At 40.2% G+C, this 21,934-nt stretch overlaps 1 protein-coding gene across 2 annotated transcripts in view; it reads left to right on the forward strand.

The window, feature by feature from the left end:
- Positions 1 to 21,934, forward strand: part of myo1d (myosin 1D) — a 593,379-nt gene that overhangs the window by 337,529 nt on the left and 233,916 nt on the right. For both annotated transcript variants that reach the window (XM_041173666.1, XM_041173667.1), the window contains one exon: positions 18,478 to 18,701. In XM_041173666.1, coding sequence (XP_041029600.1) covers positions 18,478 to 18,701 — 224 coding nt within the window. The remainder of the gene's footprint in view (positions 1 to 18,477; positions 18,702 to 21,934) is intronic.

A 21,934-nucleotide genomic window follows, 5' to 3' on the forward strand; every position in this document is an offset into this window, starting at 1 on the left:
GATTGGATGGGGTGATAATCAAACTACTTTGTCTTGGATGGTGTCAAGCTTCTTGAGTGTTATGGGAGCTTCACTCATCCAGACTAGTGAAGATCATTCCATCATACTCCTAACTTGTGCCTTGTAGATGGTGGACAGGCTTTGGGGAGTCAGGAGGTGAATTACTCATCGCAAGATTCCTAGCCTCTGACCTGCACTTGTAGCCACAGTCTTTATATGGTTAGTCCAGTTCAGTTTCTGGTCAATGGTAACCCACAGGATGTTGATAGTGGGGGATTCAGTGATGGTAATACCATTGAATGTCAAGGGGCGATGGTTAGATTCTCTCTTGTTGGAGATGGTCATTGCCTGGCACTTGTGTGGCGTGAATGTTACTTTCCATTGTCAGCCTAAGCCTCAATATTGTCCAGGTCTTGCTGCATTTGGACATGGGTTGCTTCAGTATCTGAGGAATCGCGAATGGCACTGAACATTGTGCAATCATCAATGAACATCCCCACTTCTGACCTTATGATGGAAGGAAGGTCATTGATGAAGCAGCAGAAGATGGTTGGGCTGAGGATTCTATCCTGAGGAACTCCTGCGGAGATGTCCTGGAGCTGAGATGACTGACCTCCAACAACCACAACTATCTTCCTTTGTGCTAGATACGACTCCAACCAGTGGAGAGTTTTCCCACTGTTTATCATTGACTCCAGTTTTGCTAGGGCTCCTTGATGCCACACATGGTCAAATGTGGTCTTGATGTCAAGGGTAGTGACTCTCATCTCATCTCAGGAGTTCAGCTCTTTTGTCCATGTTTGAACCAAGGCTGTAATATCAGGAGCTGAGTGGCCCTGGCAGAACCCAAATTGGGCATCGGTGAGCAGTTATTGCTAAGCAAGTGCGACTTCATAGCATGGTTGACCCCTTCCCCTTACTTTACTGCTGATGGGGCGGTAATTGTCCAGGATTTGTCCTGCTTTTTATGTACAGGACATACCTGGGCAATTTTCCAGTAGATGCCAGTGTTGTAGCTATACTGGAACAGCTTAGCTAGGGACATGGCAAGTTCTGAAGCACGAGTCTTCACTTCTATTACCAGAATATTGTCAGGTCTCCAAAGCCTTTGTACTATCCAGTGCCATCAGCCATTTCTTGATATCATGTGGAGTGAATTGAATTGGTCGACGTCTGGTACCTGTGATGCTGGGTACCTCCGGAAGAGGCCGAGATCATCCACTTGGCACTTCTGGCTGAAGATTGTTGCAAATACTTCAGTCTTATCTTTTGCACTGATGTGTTTGGCTCCCCTATCATTGAGGCTGGGGATATTGGTGGAGCCTCCTCATCCTCCACTGAGTTGTTTAATTGTCGACCACCATTCACGACTGGATGTAGCAGGACTGCAGAGCTGAGATCTGATCCGTTGGTTGTGGAATTGCTTAGCTCTATCACTTGCTGCTTATGTTGTTTGGCACACAAGTAGTCCTGTGTTATAGCTTCATGAGGTTGGCACCTCATTTTTAAGTATGTCAGGTGCTGCTCCTGGCATGTCCTCATGCACTCTTCATTGATCAGGGTTGATCCTCTGGCTTGATGGTATGGGTTCCAGTGGGGGATATGCTGGGCCATGAGGTTACAAATTGTGTTTGAGTATAATTCTGCTGCTGTTGATAGCCCACAGTGCCTCATGGATGTCCAGTCCTGAGTTGCTAGACCGGTTCGAAATCTGTCCTATTTAGCATGGTGGTAGTACCACACAACACGATGGAAGGTATCCTCGGTATGAAGGTGGGACTTTGTCTCCACAATGACCATGTGGTGGTCACTCCTATCGATACTGTCATGGGCAAATGCATCTGCGGCAGGTCCTGGTGGTGGCATTGGGAGGCTGGCTGGCAGATCATCACAAAGTCAAGTCTGAAAGTGACAGCAACAAGGTTGAGGGTTTCAGTGGCAGATGGTGGAAGTAGGGGTGGAAGTTGTTGATGTTACAAAGTTGGAAGTTGATCAAGAGGCTCTAAGATTGAAAATTCAACTTGGAGTCAAACAGGAAACCAAGGTTGCAAACATTTTGGTTCAGACTTAGACGGTGACCAGGGAAGAGGATAGGAGTCAGTGTTAGCTTTATGGAAACAATTATGGGATAAAGAGAGATGTTGGAGAGTTAGAGATTGGAGGCATCAGCATATATATCGAAGCTGATTTCCTATCTGTGGATGATGTCACCAAGGGGCAGCATATAGCTAAACAGAAAGCAAAGATAAACCCTTGTGTTCTATTTCAGAAAGCAATTTGTTAAAGGATGATACTGGAGCCAATCTTTACTCAGTCTTACATTTATTTACTGAGTGAAACATTATAAGCGTACATCTCCTAACCGACACCACAGTTTCAGTAAATGTCTCTTTATATGTGCTTAAGTGAAACCTCAATTAATGCCCACCAGCTGTATATAATTAAATACAATTGATACATAATTAACATCTTGGGGGACTTCCAAGGTAACATTATGGGGTAGAAAGAAATGTATATTTTTCCAGCAGAAGTTGTTAAATAAGGGTTAGGAGCAGTCCATTTTCCTCCTTAAACGTGGGACCCCGGGACCAATTTGAATCCCCCCTCTAATATCTGACTGAGATCAACTAACTCAGTACAAACTAGGGATCTTATTGGCTTGCCTATTTAATAGGTAAACTTACTGAGCTTGCTTTTTTTTTCAATAACAAGCTTAATACCAATGTGATATTTACCTATTTAATGCCAAATAAGCCAGAAATTATTTCATCAGAAAGTACAGAATAAATAAATGTACCTGCAGCTTGCTCACTTAAAAATTAATGATGATAAACTATCCAAGACTGCCGTTTGCTATTAAACCATTTATCATTGGTGTCAGCATCCATCATTCACTTACTTCTGTCATATTTTTGGTTGCCTTAATCGATTTATTTTTTGCAAAGACCTCCTGGAGTCTCTCAGCATATGCTTTATGGAACACTAAAACTGGCGTAGAGGAAATAAGATGGAGCACGTTGTCAACAAATAGAATGCAAGCCAACAATTTCTAATCATTAAGGAAGACCCAACCGCTGATTAACCTATATACGAGTTACCAGGTTCACAACTAAATATATTTCATCGACTGGTTCTAAAGGAATTTTCAGCAGCTTACTGTAGATTCACCGTTTGCATTCCATCATGAAAATTCTCCATGTGCTTTAGAAATCTTTCAGATTTTCTCAGTGTAAAGGCTCAGGGGCTTAACCCTTTATTTTCCTTCCAAGCTCCCTTTCCTGTGATTATTAAATTCTCTGAATGTCTATATGAACATGGGACTTAGGAGCAGGAGTCAACCATTCAGCCATTCAAGCCTCTCCACCATTTGATAAGATATGGCTGATCTGGATGTGGTATTAACTTCTCTTTCCAGTCTGCCCTCCCATAACCATTGACTCTCTTGTCTACCAAGAATCTAACACGTACTTGAATAAATTCAATGGCCCAACCTCCACTGTTTCCTGGATAAAAGAATGCTACAGGTAAATGAGAGAAAAAAATTTCTCCTCATCTCCGTCTTAAAAGGGAGACATCTTATTCTTAAACTATGGCCCCTAGGTCTAGTCAAAAATCATTAAGGATAATGGAGAGCTACCTGGTCACACAACCTAATGGTGTTTAAAATACATACAGAGCCAATTCAATTAACAAAATCATCATGTATTAAATTGCAAATAATTTAGCTGTCTAGTACCGTCAAGAACAGCTCCCAGTCTGCTATCCTGATTATATTATTAGCTGTAGAATTTTGAACATTTGTATTTAAACATTAACAGAAACAGACACAGAAAAACACAAAATACGCAACAGTTTGATCTTTCAAAGTAATGTATGTTGATACTCCCTCTTTTCACAATTTATGTATTTAACTTCAAAGACATACACATGAATCCTTGCTTCATTAGTGATTGATTGTCAGTGATGGCAGATACGTCTGTGAGCATATGGGAAACTGATGGTATTAGTCTGTTGTGCTGGTTCAGCATGGCTCTAGTTAACCGGATATGCAAGCTAAGATTATAAAATGTGGAATAATAGTGCCACAAGTGCAGTCCATCTGCAAACCACGTACAGTCATCCGCAGTTCTTCATCCTACCCACTTAATCTCCAGAGGCAAAGTTCTGTGTAAATACCTACATATGCACAACAAGAGTGAAGCAAAACTGCAGAATATTAATCCACCTTTCTATAATCATGATTAAAATCATACATGTACACCTCCACACACACACACACGAACCATCTCACACCCACAATTCCTCATGCACACATACCAAACCTGTGCATACACCTGCATAGCCAGTCCCACGCTCATCCCCTCAAACACACCCACCCCTCCCCCCACACAAACCAATCACAGCCCCAATACCAGACAATCATCTCCAAGGCCCAAAGGCTTATTTGTTCATCTAGGTCAATAATTGCCTGCATGTGCACTCTCTCTTAGCTCAGAAATGGGATTAGATAGAAATGGACTGATAACCTAAATAAGTGAATTAGGCTTAAATCAATTTAGTCACGCCCTGAGCTGCTGCTGCTTTTCCTTGTCCCATTTACACATCATATCTACAAATCCATTTTTGGTCTCTAAAGATGAGGGAGCAACTTGTTCTTTTGATTTTAGCAGCTGAGACAATTATAAAACAGAATGAGTGATTATCAGTGTGATTTATAATGCTGATTTTACAATTTATTTGAGTATTTGTAATTTATTGGAGATGATTCAGTGTTTTTTGCAGTAAAAATATCTGAATTATGCAATAATTTGAATTAAGCAAGATGAATTTCACAGCAAAAGGACAATTCAGCTTTAAGAAAAAGATTCAAATCATTAAATAATTCACAGCACATATGCTAGTCAAGTCTGGTCACAGGGATCTGTTACATATCTGCTTCTGAAATAATCACACTAAAGCCTGAAACTATTTCTGGATTGGGATACAAGTGTATTCAGTGTTACTGTCTGCAACATAGGTATTGTAACTACTCTTTTTGCAGTCCATTAGAAGACAGATTAAGTGCTTGGAAATGGCTTACAATTAGCATAATTAAAACCACAGACTTCAGTGGCACCTAGGGGAGGAATATAGTCAAAAGAAACTGGAGAGTATTTTGTACCTGCATATTATGACTTACAGACACCACTGCGACTGCACAGATTACTGGTTATTGGTATCTGTGTTTATTTTAAAAGCCATTTGTTTGTTGAACTATGTACCTGTAGCATGGCAGAAATACAATTGTGTAATCTCTTGTAAAAAAAAACGTTCATTTTGTTACTAATCAGTGCTACATTACCTAGTTTAAATTAGAAAATGAAACCATAAATAGACAAGATTGTATATCTCATTCTAATGTAATATAATTTGAAGTACCTATCACTTGCCTTTCCTCTCCTGCATCTTCTTCCTTTCCGGTTGGGAGGCTGGGATGGTTGTTTGTAGAGTTCTTTATCATCATCATCATCAACACCACTCAGTAATGACTGATGTGAGGCATGTCAAAAAGACTGGGTTACATCGTCCCCATTAGTGAGTGTTTGACATCTTTTTCTGGTTGATTTGTGATTGAATGCTCTATCGTTGCAGCCTACTCCATCAACAACCCGACCCTGTTAACTTACACATAAAGGGTAGCAGAAAATGAATAACGATTGAGGCAATGATTTAAAAAACCCATGCTGCCTGAATAAAAGTCAAATGTAACCAGGCTAGCATACAATGTTTCAGTTAAGTAAAAGTAGCTGGATAATGTATGTTAATCAATTTAATAGCATAAAAGTGTTCCATACCCACCTACTACTTGTTAGGTAATAATTTTCTACATAATTATAGCAAAGTATTACTATTCGCAGAGATAAAACCAAAAAACTGCGGATGCTGGAAATCCAAAGCAAAAACAGAATTACCTGGAAAAACTCAGCAGGTCTGGCAGCATCGGCAGAGAAGAAAAGAGTTGACGTTTTGAGTCCTCATGACCCTTCAACAGAACTAGGTGAATCCAAGGAAAGGGGTGAAATATAAACTGGTTTAAGGTGTGTGGGGGAGGGGGGGGAGAGAAATGAAGAAATTTCTCTCCCCCCACTCCCCCCCGGTCCTCCTCCCCCCCCCCCCCCCACACACACACACACACACACACACACACCTTAAACCAGCTTATATTTCACCCCTTTCCTTGAATTCACCTATTTCTGTTGAAGGGTCATGAGGACTCAAAACATCAACTCTTTTCTTCTCCGCCGATGCTGCCAGACCTGCTGAGTTTTTCCAGTTAATTCTGTTTTTGTATTACTGTTCGCACTATTGCCATTGTGTTTGAATTATCCTATTCATTTTCGTGGTCGTGCACTTTTAAAATCATCCCAGCTGAACCTCCCAGCTAGATGGCGCTGTGCTGCCATTCTTTTTATTAACCTCTGGCTGCAAATGATCACAATTTAGGGACTTCCTACATTTACAAGCTCCTGTTGGCCTGGATTTATCCTCAAGGCGCTACTCCCCCCGTTAATCCTCTATCTACCCCTTCCAATAGTTCCCCATTACTATCTAAAGCTCAAATCTATCAACCTGCAGCTGGCCAATCCAGTTTCCTCTTTTCCCCCAACCTGTTGGTGCCTCTACATCACTCGGGTCTCACAATGGCAAACTATGAAACAATGTAACTTCATCTGAAAAACAGATGGAAACGTGTTTGTACTCGAAAGAGTTACTTTTGGCTTGGCCTGAATAGCCAAGTGGTTATGGTACTGGGTTTGTAACCCCAAGATCAAGAGTTCAAATCTCACAATGGCAAACTATGAAACAATGTAACTTCATCTGAAACAGGTGGAAATGGGTTTGTACTCGAAAGAGTTACAAATTTTGGGCTTGGCCTAAATAGCCAAGTGGTTATGGTACTGGACTTGCAACCCCAAGGTCAAGAGTTCAAATCTCACAATGGTAAACTGTGAAACAATGTAACTTCATCTGTATAAACAGATGGAAACGTGTTTGTACTCGAAAGAGTTACATCACTCGGAGCCTCCAACCCCCTTACCAGCTTTGAACTTGTGTGTTACAGACAGAAGGGAGAGAGAGAAACTGAAACCAACCCCCACCCCCCCCTCCCACCAAACTCCATTCTCTTTCCTTACTGTCCACAATCAGTGGAATTGTAATAGAAAGGTCAATATGTGTGTTTCTAAGCCCCCTTTAGTATGTGGTCAAAGTAAAGAGCCGACAGCAGTCTTTCATGGGTTTAAAAATAGAGAAGGCTATTTATTCATACTCGCATTCCAAGCCTAAACGCTATTTCACACAACACACACAAGAAAAATACAATTAAAGAGGAAAATGCGCTTCTGCAAGTGTTAAACCAAAAGAATAGGTAATGGTTCATGTATTTGGCTTGTTGTAGGAGATCAGTCTTTGTTATCCCGGTAGAGAAAGGAGTCCTTTTTCCACTCTTGGATTTGTAGTTCAGATGGGTTCAAATGGTTGAGGTCAAATATCCAGATTGTTGCAGGATTCCGTTGAAGAGATGAATGCTCAGCAGATCACGAAGCCAGGCACTTATGGTTCCTATTGGGAGGTTAAATATCTTTACAAATGGGCCTGGAGTTTTAGAGTCCGACTGGGAGGCTTTAAAGACTTTACAGCCTTCTGGTTCTTAGAAAGCAAATATGCTGTTTCTACAGTTTCTGTGGCTTTTCTGGGCCTTTCGATCAAAACTAGTTAACTCTAGCCATTTTCAGTCACATGACCAATACTGGTATTATCTAACCAGAATGGTTTGGAAGTCCAAGACATCACTACACAATAGGAGGTACACGGTGGCCTTTCATACCTAACTTGTGGATGACTGGTCTCGTCAGCTCTCTTTTGTTAAACTGCAAACTCGGAGACATAGAGTCTAAAAGTCCATTAATTTTGTGTTTAGCATGAACTTTGAAGATGGCAGGTATGAATTCCACAAAGTGATGCTGCCTAGGCATGAGTATTGAAGTCCCCCACCAAGGATGGCTCAATTAGGAACTTTCCAGAAGAACGATATAGCCTGTGTTGAAGTTGCAAAGGTCACCTGCCCCTTTGACAGCCATCTTAGCTACCTTGTGTGTGTCCACTTTAAAATATAAAGGTTGTTATAGAAAGATTGATATGTGTGTTTCTAAGCCCTTCGGGGCTCTGGCCTCAGGTCACCTACTTCCTTTCCACCCTATTTTCTGCTGTGATCTTCCCACCCCACCACCATTAGGCCTCCAACTTTGTCCATCCATTTGTTTCAGCCTGACTCTAACCTCATGAAGTGGGCAAAGCTTCACCTGAACCAACCCCACAGCCCCCTTCCTACTAGTCCCCAAAGTGCCCTTTGCCCAATGACTTTAGCTGATATAACCCAAATGCCAAACTTTAATAGCCATGTTGTGGGAACTGTACGTAAGTGTGATTACCTGCATGGTGTTCTCTTGGAGAAGACTGTATTGTTTAAACTCCAAGTACTTTACACAACCTGAGGAATTCACAACTGCACTTTTGGGAATGAAGCCTGCTACCCCTAACCAACACAATGGGGTGACCTATGACTCCAGTCCCACATTATGCGGTTTACTCTTAGCGCTCTTTGAAGTGGCCTGGCAAGTTGTTTGGTTGTAACCAATCATTAAAAAGTTCAAAAATATGGGACAAACCTATCTAGAAGGCATTGTGAGCCATCATTATAAACCAGTACAATCTGTAACCACATGGTCTGGGGAATTGAATGCCTTTAGCTTTCATTTTCCTCTAAACTTGTTTCCATCAACAATGCCAAGGGACAACTGTTAATAGATTGTTAAGATGGAAAGAAAATGTTTTCTTGTTGAACGCTTAACCTGCATGTGCCCTGATGAGTTCATCCAATGCAGGAGTTCGTGTTGACGATGGTATGAGCATTATTGATGATAATAATAGCCTATGCTTTATCCCCAATTAACACAAGTTGGTTCTCATATGAGTGTAAAATCTGCTTTTTGAGATGCTTTCCTACACACAGGTCAATCTGACACCTGATGTTCTAAGGGATTATTTTTCCTTGATATCCTTTGGGCTCTTTTTTTCAGGTCGCAGGATAACCACTTGCTTCAAGCTTTGTTGTGCCACCATGATTCATCTTTTGCTATTTTGTCCTGACACAATAATCATGCCTCTGTGTTTTACTAAACTGGTCTTCAGGCAATCTTTTCTTTTGGATTACCCATCACGAGAGTGTTTACCAAGCTTTGGCTCACCATAATAATACTTTCTTGGATGGTCTAGTGTCAAGTATTAAGACTAAGTGATCAGCCCACCTTAGTTACGCCTTTACTATAATACTTCTTATGCCTAATACTTGCTTTTCTGAGCACCTCAGTGCTTCGAATCTAGTACCACCATTGAATTTTCATGATCCTTTCTGAGGAAACCTAAGTCGATGCAATTGAATTTTCTGATGTGACAACTGTAAGTGGCCCAGCTATTATTCACATACAGTAAGGATGTTATCACAATTACCTTGGAGATCTTAAGTTTTGTTATCCCTTAACATCACCATCTTATTTGGTGATCTGAAGCAGCTTCATGGTGGTTAATTCAAAAGATAAGATTAACTGAAGACCAATTTAGTGAAACACGTAGAGGCATAATCATTGTGTGAGGACAAAGTGGCAAAATATGAATCACAATGGCACGACAAAGCTTGAAGCAAGTTGTTAATCCTGCTGCCTAAAAAAGAGAGCCCAAAGGAAATCAAGGAAAGGAAATCCCTCAGCATATCAGGTGTCAGATGGGCCTGTGTGCAGAAAAGCTTCTCAAAGACAATACTATCTTTAAAAGATCTGTGGTTCATTCACCTAGGAGTGGGCTGTGTGACAGAATGCTACCCAGGCAGGTGAACCTGCCCACTGGAGCCAATGTCCTCCTCTTGATAGTAATGATGGGTGGCACATAAGGATTTTCAGGGGATAACTGGTATATAACTAACTGGTATATAACTTCCGAGTTATAAATACTGTGGCTACAAGAGCAGGTCAGAGGCAGTATCTCTGCATCAATCTCTTTTAGAAACCCTAAGGGGGGGGGGGGTAAGCCATCAGGTCCTGGACATTTGTCGCGTTTTAGCCCCTTAAGTTTCTCCAATACTTTTGCTCTGCTGATATTAATTTCTTTAATTTCCTCACTTTTTAACCCCTAGGTTACCGTCTATTTCCAATATGAAACTTGTGTCTTCTACTGTGAAGACGGACACAAAATATTTGTTCAATGCCTCTGCCATTTCCTCATTCCCCATGATAAATTCTCCTGTCTCTGCTCCTAGGGAACCAACATTTACTTTAACTGCTCGCTTCATTTTTATATGCTTATAAAAGCTACTGCAATCTCTTTATATTTCTGGCTAGGTTACCCTCATTTTCTATTTTTTCCCTTTTTGTCAACTTTTTGGTCGAACTTCTGCTGGTTTCTAAAACACTCCCAATCCTCAGACCTGCTACTGTTTTTTCAACATTGTAAGCCTCTTTTTTTAATCTAATATTACCCTGAGTGAGCCATGGATAGGCCTTTCTTCCTGAGCTTTTGTTTGGAATGTATTTTTGTTGAATATTTTGAATTGTTTCTTTAACTGTTTCCCACTGTTTATTTACCTCCAAATCTTTTAGTGTAATAACCCAATTAACTTTAGCCAGTTCTCCCCTCACACCTATGAAATTGGCTTTGGTTAAGTTTAAGATTCTTGTTGGTGATTGGAGTATGGCACTTCCAAATATGATGTGGAATTCAGTGCTATTATGATCACGATTTCCCAGTGGATCTTTTACTGTGACTTTCCTAATTTACCTGGCTTCATTACAAAATACTCGATTGAAGACAGCATTATCCCTAGTTGGTTCCACAACATATTGCTCTAAGAAACTATCATAAAAACATTCCATGGGCTCATTTTCTAGACCACTCTTGCCAATTTGATTGCCCCAGTCTATATGAAGATTAAAGTTCCCCACAATTATTACATTTCCTTTGTTATAAACTCCAATAATTTCTTGTTTAATGCTCTGTTCAATTGTATAACAAATGTTGGGGGCCTATAAACCACTCCCACCAGTGTTTTCTGACTCTAGCCAATCCTAATTTCCACCCATACTGACTCTATTTAATGATCTTCTGAGGCCAAATCCTTTCTCACCATTACCTGTTGTAATTTAGGAAATGTGACTGCCAATTTATGCACAATAAGCACCCACAAACAGCAATACAATAATGACCAGGTAGTCTGTTTTTGTGATGTTGATTGAGAGATAAATATTGGCAACAACACCAGGACTAGCTCCCATGCTTTTCTTTGAAGTACTGCTTATGGGCTCTTTATGTCCGCCTGGAGGAAGGACAAGGTTTCGGTTTGAAAGACAACACCTCCAACAGTGCAGCGCTCCCTCAGTACTGCACTGGAGTGTCAACCTAGATTTTTGTGCTCAAATCCTGGAGTGGGACTTAAACCACAGCCTTCTGATTTAGAGGTGAAAGTGTAGCGAACCAAACCGCAGCTGACACACATCGCTGTTTATGAGGGTTTGCTGGGAGAAAATTGGCTGTCAAACCACCTATATTCACTGTGCTTCAAAAAATGTACACTGTGACTGTAATGTGCTTTGGGACATCCTGAAGTTGTGAAAGGCGCAGCATAAATGCAATAATATCTTTGGTTCCTTTTTATCAATCGGTCAGGCCATTTCCCTTTGTTTGCCTCTGATGCCTTGGATTTATTTGTCAAGTGCTAGCCACATTAGTTGACGTGCCATATATTTTCATTTTAAAATCAAAAACTAAAACCAATTGTTTAAAAATATAACTGCTTTAAACTGAAGACAAATTCAAGAATATATTGATTCAACAAATAAATAGCAAAACTAAGTACATTCTGTAATTTAAAATTTATGTCCTATTTTGGGTGATTAAGTTATATTTTGAGTTTTGATTCCCTCCCCCATTCCTGCTTTATGGTCCCCGTTTTTCCTGTGAGTTAATGGTGCATGTCAAGGAAACAGCTGGCTTTCGTAGCCTGTAATCTGCAGTCCAGAATCCTGACTGTGATGAGGTGGTTTATAGCCCGACGACAATATGATGGAATCAGAACATACCAAAACGTTAGACTGCAGCTTTTAGAATGCATTAACTGCGCTCATCCGTTTAAGAAACAAGATTGGTGTATGGTAGGCCAGTAGAGCTGGTAAATGAGCTGAAATCCTTTTGGGCATTGGAAATGGGATAAATTTGGATGGAAAACAATATTAACCTTCTTGGGCCTTCAGTAATGCTTTGTGACTGAAACTTCATTGATATAAAGCAAAGCTGCCTTTTTATTTATTTTATTAACGACTTAACCTCTTCAATACTTTGTTTTCAAGCAGTTTTGGAGTAACTAAAATTTATGCCGAAGTGTATCACAAAAATGGGCCAATATGCAGATTAATGAGCATAAATTTTAAAATGTACTTGTATCTTCTTATGATATGCTTAAAATACGCCGACTTTGAGTCCGGCGGGCCACTACAACTTCATAATCAATGTTTGTGCAACTAGTAATATCTCACATTACACTAGATCACAGTCACAATGTAATTGTGCACAAGTTCAAAACCAACAAGGGAACCCTTGTGCCTCCGTCAAGTGCCCCTAGCCATCCATTCCAAGCTTCATTGCGAAAGGCTGCATCTGCTTGTTTTGGAAAAGCAATTTGCAAGCAGCTTGCTCACAGCATGTCCCCTAAAGAATTAATTTTATTCTCTATTTCCAATGTAGAACAAAGCCAATAAAGGATTGTTCTGTTGAGTCTTCAAGAAGCCTGAAAAAGTAAAATGTAATTGCTGCCTTAACATTTTTCCCTTACAAATTACCTTCATGAAACTACTGGAGCATAAGTTGAAGGAACAGACAGAGATTTTTTGTTTTACTTTTTCTTTAACCGTCTTCCATTAACAGAAATTGTCAAGTACAATCTCTGGCAAAGCAATGCATTTCTCTGGACACTTTTGGGGATACTCAGTTATTGATGTTGTTGCATCCATTTTCATGACAGTTCTCTCCTGATTTCCTATACAGTCACACTCTAAACTAGACATTAAAATGAATGTGTAAGTGTTATTATATTTAAGACTTTTTTTCTCAACTACTTGAAGTGGGAGGTTCATGTCTCCTATGCATTGAAAGTTGCATCCTTATTTTTCACTGTATTTGGGTTACTGCAATTCAAGTTTAATAAAGAGCTCCTTGGTTTGAATGCTGGGTCTATATTGGGATGCCCATGGCATTTTCCTGTTACACCAAAAGACAAACAGTATCACACCAACAAAGCATTTGATACAGGCTAAACTACTGCTCAGATCTATTTACAAATAAAATGATACCTATGAACTTTACTTTCTAACTATGAAACAGCACTTCGGTGAGGTGGCCAGATTTGATCCACTAGGGATTAAGGCACCATATTTGAGCAAATGCCTGAATCTCTTGCCATATAATGGTTCCTTTGTAATGACTGCCTGAAATGGTTGTGGAAGCAGATTCAATAGTAACTTTCAAAAGGAAATTGGATGTATACTTAGAATGGAATCATAGAATGGTTACAGCACAGAAGGAAGGCATTTAACCTATCAAGTCCATGCCAGTTCTCTACAAAAGCAATTTAGCTTGTCCCATTACCTGTATGATGCTCTCTCCATAGCCCTGCAAATTTTTCTCCTTCAGGTGCTTGTCCAATTCCATTTTGAAAGCCATGATTGAATCTGCCTCTACCAACCTTAAAGGTGTGTGTTCCAGATCGTAAACCACTCGCTGTGTAAAAAAGCTTTTCCTCATTTTGCCTTTGGCTCTTTTGCCAATCACTTTAAATCTGTGTCCTCTGGTTCTCAATCCTTCCTGTATACTTGAAAATGAGAAATTAGAATGGTTGTAGGGAAACGGCAGGGAAGTAGGACTAACTGGATGGATTTTTCAAAGGTCCAGCACAGGCTTGATGGACCAAATGGCCTTCTCCTGTGCTGTATGATTGTGTAAAACAGCTGTGATTCTGTTTTATTTATACATTGCCCTTAGCTCTGGTACAAACACAAGAGTCCATTCTGAAGGCCATTAAAAAATTCTCCTGTTTTATGCAGCTTGATTCCTTTGAAGACAGCGCTGTCAATCACCCCTGATCAAATGTATAACACTGAGACTGATTCCATGGAATAGCAATGGGAAGTTAAATAGACACTGTCTGTATTTCAAGCACCTTAATTTAAATGCATCAATTCACGTGTACATTGAGGCACTTTTATCTTAATTAATTTCCTGTTAAACAAAATTTCTTGTTCATGCAGATAAATGCCTGCTGGTTTCTATTGTGAAAGCGTTCTCCACATTAAACACCACAGAAAATCAAGACAAATTCTTATTTTAGTTTGAAGTTCCATTAACTGAAGGAATGGTTGTTATTCTACTTTTGATCCAGTGCTGTTTCTAAGCAATTCCAGGCTTAATGCATGAGGAGTGAGGCAGTGCTGGATTCTGCTGAAAACATTTCACTACATACAACCAGCCTAACCATGTATTTTCTCCCCAATTCTTCCCTAGATTTTTCCATACTGAGCCAACACATCTACATGTAATTTAAGCTACCGTGTTGAGTAAAGGTTAGCCTATATTGTTCTATGATCCTGGTAGAGACTGATAACTGAAAAGAAATTTGAACTTATGATTGATAGCTAAAAGGATGACATAACAAGATTTCACGCTTTGAAAACTTTACTTTAACAGCCAAACTAAAAGCACTTTGACTAAACATTACTTTTTGATGGCAACTTATACCTTAAACTAAGAACAGAACTTTCTCCTTTTACTTCTGACACAAATGAAAAGCCCTCTTCACTGGTATACTTTGCACTCCCACTTAAATAGTCATTCGATTTTCCCAGAACCAGTCCAAAGTAGTTCTTAGCTCCTGAGAGTTTACTTCCTTTTCCGGCTTGGTAACTTTTAGCCCAGTGTTGTCCTTCACAGTAAGGGTTTTCATGAAAATTTTCCCTCTAGCACAAGTTAGGTGAATCTTCCAGCCTCGTTTTAATCCACACAAATTTGGTCTTTTCAACCTGAGTGCAAGTTCCCATAACATTTCTATTGGATGAGCTATAGAGACTTTCAGCCTCTAGCTGCTCTTTCTCTCCCAGATTCTGGCAGACTGCCTTGTCTGTGAGTTTAATTGAAATTTTAGGAAAGCCTGCAACCTGAACCTTCAATGGTTTCCTGAGGACTTTCAAAACACATATGGCATCATGAATCAACAAGTATCCCAGGCAAAAATGCTGATTAGCTATTCTTTAGACCCCCAACTCAATTCTATCTTGGAAGTAAATGGACAGTTTAAAGTATAACTGTTTTTGACCTGACACTCTCAACGCCTTCCTAGGACTTTGGAAACTACCAATCTAACCATGATAAACACAGATGCTGCTGTCATTATCTTCAACTGTGACCACCTTACACCACCTGCCAAAACAACACTGGGCTTCTTTTAATTGTTAACAGCCATGTCAGCCAGACCTGTTCTTCATTAAATTTCAGAGCGGGTCACATGACCCCTTCATTTCACAAAGTGAAGGATTTGTATGTGTAAAATACATGTCTACATTGACACTAGGTCCTATACACCTACCACAACAGCAATAAAATACAAATTTGTGGTGGGGTTTGAAAACAATAGCTTCAGTCTTTCAATGTTGAGCTAGAAGAAATGGCAGCACATCCAAGGTTGGATGTCAGACACAGCAGTCTGATAATACAGGTAATGGAGAGGTTGAGGGGTGGTGCAGATGTAGAGGCGAATGTGGTTACTGTTTATCTGGATGCTAATCCCATGCCCACAAATGATAAACTGATATCTCCAAGGGACAGAATATAAATGAGGAAGAAGAGGGGTGCCAAGGTTAAACCCTTGGGAGACTACACAGGTAACAATTCAATGACAGAAAGAGAAACCATTGCTGGAGGTGCTCTGGTTATGCTGCAGAGAAGACAAGGGGGATGTTGAGAGTTAATGCAACATTATTGGACTCTGAAACTTTGGTTAGGGCTGCTTTGGCAAGGATAGAAACCTGATTAGGGAGATTTACAAGGTGTGTGGAAAAAATGGGCACAGAATTTGAAAGTCATAATACATTTAAGAATGTTGGAGAAGAAAGGAGGATTAGAGGTGAATTGGTTGTTTGCAAGGACAGAGAGGCCGAAGGTGGATTTTTGAAGGGAGGCTTGATGATGCTTGGTTTTAAACAGAGGCTGATAGTAACCTGAAGGGAAGAATTGACACTTGCAATGTCAACCAGCGGAAAGGGAAATTGGACCATGAGCGGTTCAGTGTGACTAAGTTCAAGAGAACAGGAAGTGCGCCTCACGATGTGATGGGAGAGAAATCAGGGAAAGATTTAGGCTCAGGGTTTTCTGAAAGATGGTAAATAGCAAAGGCAGCATAAAGCATAGCCTCAATCTTAGTGGTAATAAAGTTCATGAGCTCCTTGAACATTTTGAAGGGGCAGGGGAGAAAAGTTTATGGCGATGGTTGATGGAGAAAAGAATCTGGAGCTTTAGTCTCCAGGGTGACCCTGGAGTAGTGAGTGATTTTTGCGAAGGGAGTGTGAGCTGCAATAGCAATTAATGTCATACAGCCAGACCTCATTCTGGATGACTAAACCTGCCTATATGCCAGATGCGCTCAAGTCTCTGTCCTTTAGACTTGAGGGAATAAAGTTGTGGACTATGCCCAGGAATGACAAGCCATGGGTGTTTTTCTTGGGGACAATGGCATCAAAGGTTGAGATTAAGGAGTGGCTCAGCAGATTATTGACTGCAGAAGTATCATGTCAAATGGAGCAAGTAAGGAGTTTGAAAGTGACATTATATGTGATTTGGAGGAAGAGAAGTTTTTCTGGAAGGGATGCAGAAGGAAGTGGGATTTGGAAGTGAGGGATGCCAGGAGTTGCTCAGAGATGGTCCTGTTAGTGGCCAAGACCAAGGAAAGAGATTGAGAGGCCACAGGAGATGGCAAGTTCGAGTGGCCATGAGAGGAGGTATGTTGTTCAAATGAGCTAATGGTACAAAAATAGTAGGGTGAGATCAAGGTGTGACTTGGTGATAGAGACCACTATGGACTGCAGCAGCTCAAGAAGGCAGCTTACCACCACCTTCTAAACAAATGCTCACAGCCCATGAAAGAATAAAAAATTGGGAAAAAATACAAGGAGGCTCCAGTAAAGACCAAGGTCTCGCAACCCATGAATCAAGTTTCAATCAAAGCTGTGGTGTAAGTGGACTCATCCACTATAATAAAAGCAAAATACTGCGGATGCTGGAAATCCGAAACAAAAACAAAAATACCTGGAAAAACTCAGCAGGTCTGACAGCATCTGCGGAGAGGAACACATTTAACGATTCGAGTCCAAATGACTCTTCATCAGAACTAAGAAATACAGAAATGAGGCGGAAAAAAAGCTGGTTGAAGGGGGGTGGGACGGGTAGAGCTGGGTAGAGGGCCAGTGATAGGTGGAGGCAAAGAAGAGATTGCCAAAGATGTTATAGACAAAAGGACAAAGGGGTGTTGTTGGTGCTGATATTAGCTGAGGAATGTGATGATGTTGTGAGTAGCAGGAGTCTTGTTTGTGAGTGACTAGATATTCTGGAGGGAAATGCAGAGTGGCAAGAGTTGCTGATTGTTCATCTGCTGCCAGAGTCCAAAGGGGCAGTTGTGAATAAAGTGAGTGGGATTGGGCAGAGGTTTGCACATTGAACAAGTAGGTCAGCAAAAGACGAGGATGGGCATTTGTATTTAAGATGTGGTTTCAAACCATTGATTCTTTAGATCTTGAATTCCTAATCATAGCAACTGCAAGACGGTGGATTTTTAAAAAAAATATCGAGTCTGGAGGTTTAATTAACCCTCAGGCTTCTCAGTGTCGAATTTCTCCTTGAGGATGTTGACAGAGGTGCATTAATAAAGGCCAGAAATCAGATTACCTCAGTATTGTCAGTGATAGAATGGTTCAGGATAACCTTATGAGAAGAAGAATGTAAGGTAGAGAAATGTGCTTTTTTCCAATGGGGGAAAAAAATCTTAAATTTTTATCTGTCTGAATCAAGAAGGTTCTAACTTTGCTAAATGTAATCCATATGTGTACTGGAGAACCCAAATAAGTATGGCAGGTAATCCACACAACATAGAAATTGCAGGTGATCAAGAACCTGCTGTTAAACAACACTTAACAAGGCGTCCTTATAGTCAAATTTGGAATATAAGATTTTTGTAGGTGCTTGGCTTAAACTACTTTATGACTATGATCACTTGCACAGTTATCAATTCTCTTTTCGGTATTTTGATGTATTTCTAGTCCATTCTCTGTAATTAAACAATCAATTCTTTTATAGGTCTGGAGAGGTACCATAGCTCGGCTTCGCTACAGACGTACCAGAGCTGTCTACATTATCATAAACCACTACAGAAAGTGCAAAGTGAAGTCTTATATCCGGGAGGTAGGGAGGCGCTTCCAGAATGTTGGTAGCATGAAGGATTATGGGAAACACGTGAAATGGCCGACTCCACCCAAGGTCCTGCGTAAATTTGAGGACACGTTGCAGTCTGTTTTTCAAAGGTAACTGACTAAGCATCGTTATCAGCACAATTTGGTAATCATGCCCCGACCTTTCAAATTCTTGCCATAATGTTTATATAATATCTTAAACTTGTTATAGTTTTGGATTTTCCCCCTTTTTCTTCACTTCCCTGCACTTTTTCTCATATTCACAGGTAGATTCAGTTTTTATAAGTAGATCAATCACTTATGAACCAAAACCTACTACTTTCATTTTCACTGTGTGCGTGGCAGTGTGCTCTGGCTTAACAAGTTAGTATCCCTGAATCAACCATTTATTGCACAGAATACATAGGATGCCAACTATGACCTGGCATCAGCTCAAGAAGACATTGTTCACTATTTCATGCCAACCATGCCAGTTCAATACTTACAGGCTAGAATATTCGGTTAGGTTTCTTTCAGATTAAGTTGCATGCCAAATATAGTACAATACCTAAATTTTGAGAATGTATTGAGTGTGCAAAATTTTAAGAAAATCATGATCTAAAAAACTTATCAAAGTTCAAGAAACACAATTGCATTAAAACAGTGCATATTTTAATATACAACTGTATTTCATTGCTTTCCATAAGGAAGTCGGAGACAATTCAATGAAGAGAACACTCTAAAATGCAGCATCTTCTAGAACCGGTTTTAAGAGAAATGTAATTGTAAACTGAAATATGTAAAACTATTCAAACCAATAATGATTTGCACTGCAATAAAGCTTTTCTCCCTCAAATTTAATTTGGTAACACTGCAGTTGTGCACTTGAATCTCTTAAATGAGTGTTAAGCCTGTGAACCTTTTAGATGTGTAGCATAGTGAAACAAAAGCCTAGTTTCTGCTAAGCTTGGAGTTTGAGCTCTGATGCTCTATTTATTCCCAGCTGTCTGACATTTCTCAACGTCAAAAGCCATGTGTTCACCTCTCTGTGGCTTCTTTAAAAGCAGTGCATGAATACAGCAGGATGCCCTATTAGGTAACTACAGTTAACTCAAATTTGATTTGGTGATTTGGATTATTGTAAGGCATGAGAGTGTGTCATTTAAGCTATCAAAGCTAATTGTGGTTAAGCAACCAGAGGCCAATGAAGAAAGATATTGATCTTTCACTTCAACCAACCCAAAATTCTGTTAAGAGACTTTCAGTTTGGCATCAAGGCCTTACTAAAAATTATTAGATAAGAACATAGAAACAGGAATAGGCTATTTTGCCTCTTGAGCCTGTTCCACCATTCAGTTAGATCATGGCTGATCTGCAGTTAAATCCATATGCCTGCCTTTGCACCAAATCTCTTAATACGTTTGGTTAACAGAAATTGACCGATCTCAGTTTTAAAATTAACAGTTGATCTAGTATTAATTGACATTTGTCAAAGGGAGTTCCAAATTTCAACTACCCTTTGGGTGAAGAAGTGTTTCCTAATGTCATTCCTGAAAGGCCTGACTCTAATCTTTTGACTATGCCCCCTAGTCCTAGACTCCCCAACTAGTGTAAATATTTCTCCCTATCTACTTCTCTGTTCCCCTTAATACCTTGATAACTTCAATCAAATCAACCCTTAACCATCTAAATTCCAGGGAATATACCCTAGTTTGTTTACTCTCTCCTCGTAACATAACACTCAGAATCCAGTTCCAATCCCCTTGGAGACCAAAAACTTTAAAAAAAAAAATATGGATTGCACAGTGACCAGCAAAAAGAATTGCAGGACACGATTTCATGTTTTCAGACTTTTACTGTAACAAACCTGACTTAACAGGCAACTAATACGCCAAACCAATAAAAAGGCTCTTGCCTCATTAACTCGCTAACACAGCCAAAGTGCTTTACGCTATGTTCCCAGCAGATATGTAGCGTTGCAGATTTAGTTCTGAGCTCCTCCCAGCTTTTCAGCAGGCTCCCTTCTCCCTGCCACATCGGGGCGAGTCTTCCTGTATCCTTTGAACATCTTTCTCAGTCTTCTGAGTACCCCCAAACTGACTTTCAGCTGCAGGGCCCACGCCAGCAATTCCTTGTTTCTTAAATCTCCCCAAGTTCTATCCCTTCGAACAGAGAACCAGTTCTCAACAACAATCTACTTGGTGGCTTACAAAAAATGGTCTTTTCTACTGCTTTTCATAACAGCAGCTTTTTTCTGTCTCCCTCCTGTATCTCTGTGTCTGTCCAAAAAACCAGATGCCTCTTTTTTGTGCCATTTGATTTCCAATAGGTTTTGGCCTGGGCCTCTTTCCCCATGACACCAGATCTTTTGGGCCTGTCTCCAGGTATGATCTCACAGTATCCCTATTTAGGACATTCTATTTCATTTTAAATTAAAGGAAAGATTTTAAAACATGACTATCTTATAAAATCTTGCATTCATAACAAGGTATCATGCACCTACAAAGCCATGGTTTTGTGTAGCTGAAGCATGCTTTGCATCCCATTGTTCTTTGGATATAAAGGCCTTCTTTATTCTTTCATGGGATGCGGGCACCACAAGTCCCTAATTGCCAGGCCATTTCAGAGGGCACTTAAGAGTCAACTACAATGCTGTGGGCCTGGTGTCACAGGTAGGCCAGACCAGATAAGGGCAGCACATTTCCTTCCCTAAAAGACACTGGTGAACCAGATGGGTTTTTTTGACAATTGGTGATGGTTTCGTGGTCACCACTACTGAGACAACTTTCAATTCCAGATTTTTAATTTATTCCACCAGCTGCCTTGGTGGGATTTGAACCCATATTCCCAGAGCATTAGCATGGACCTCTGGATTACTAGTCTAGTGACATTACCACTACGCCACCATCTCCCCCTCTATTAGTCTATTTGATTATTTTCTGTTGCTATTCATGACATTTTAATGATTACGTACCTGGTCCCATATGGCTTTTCGAACCTCCACTGTTTCTGGGATTTCACCATTTAGATTTTTAAGTTCAAATTGGATGATCTCACACTTGCCTACACTGAAATACATTTGCCAATTTTGCCCATTCACTTAATGAAATAATATCACTTGGTAATTTTATGTTTCAATCTGCACTACTTCCACTATCACATACCTTTGAGCCAACAGCAAATTTGGTTGCATTCTTTCTATTCCATTATCTAAGTCGGTAACGAATGCAGTGAATAGCAGAGGCCCCAATACTGTTCCTTCTGAGATACCAATGGCTATATCCTGCAGATTAGAGTACCTACCTGCTATCCATACCCTCTATTTCATTCAGCGCAGTCAATTTTGTAAACAGGACATCCACTGG

The sequence above is a fragment of the Carcharodon carcharias genome, chromosome 23 (genome assembly GCF_017639515.1).
Source record: "Carcharodon carcharias isolate sCarCar2 chromosome 23, sCarCar2.pri, whole genome shotgun sequence".
Taxonomy (NCBI): Eukaryota; Metazoa; Chordata; class Chondrichthyes; order Lamniformes; family Lamnidae; genus Carcharodon; species Carcharodon carcharias.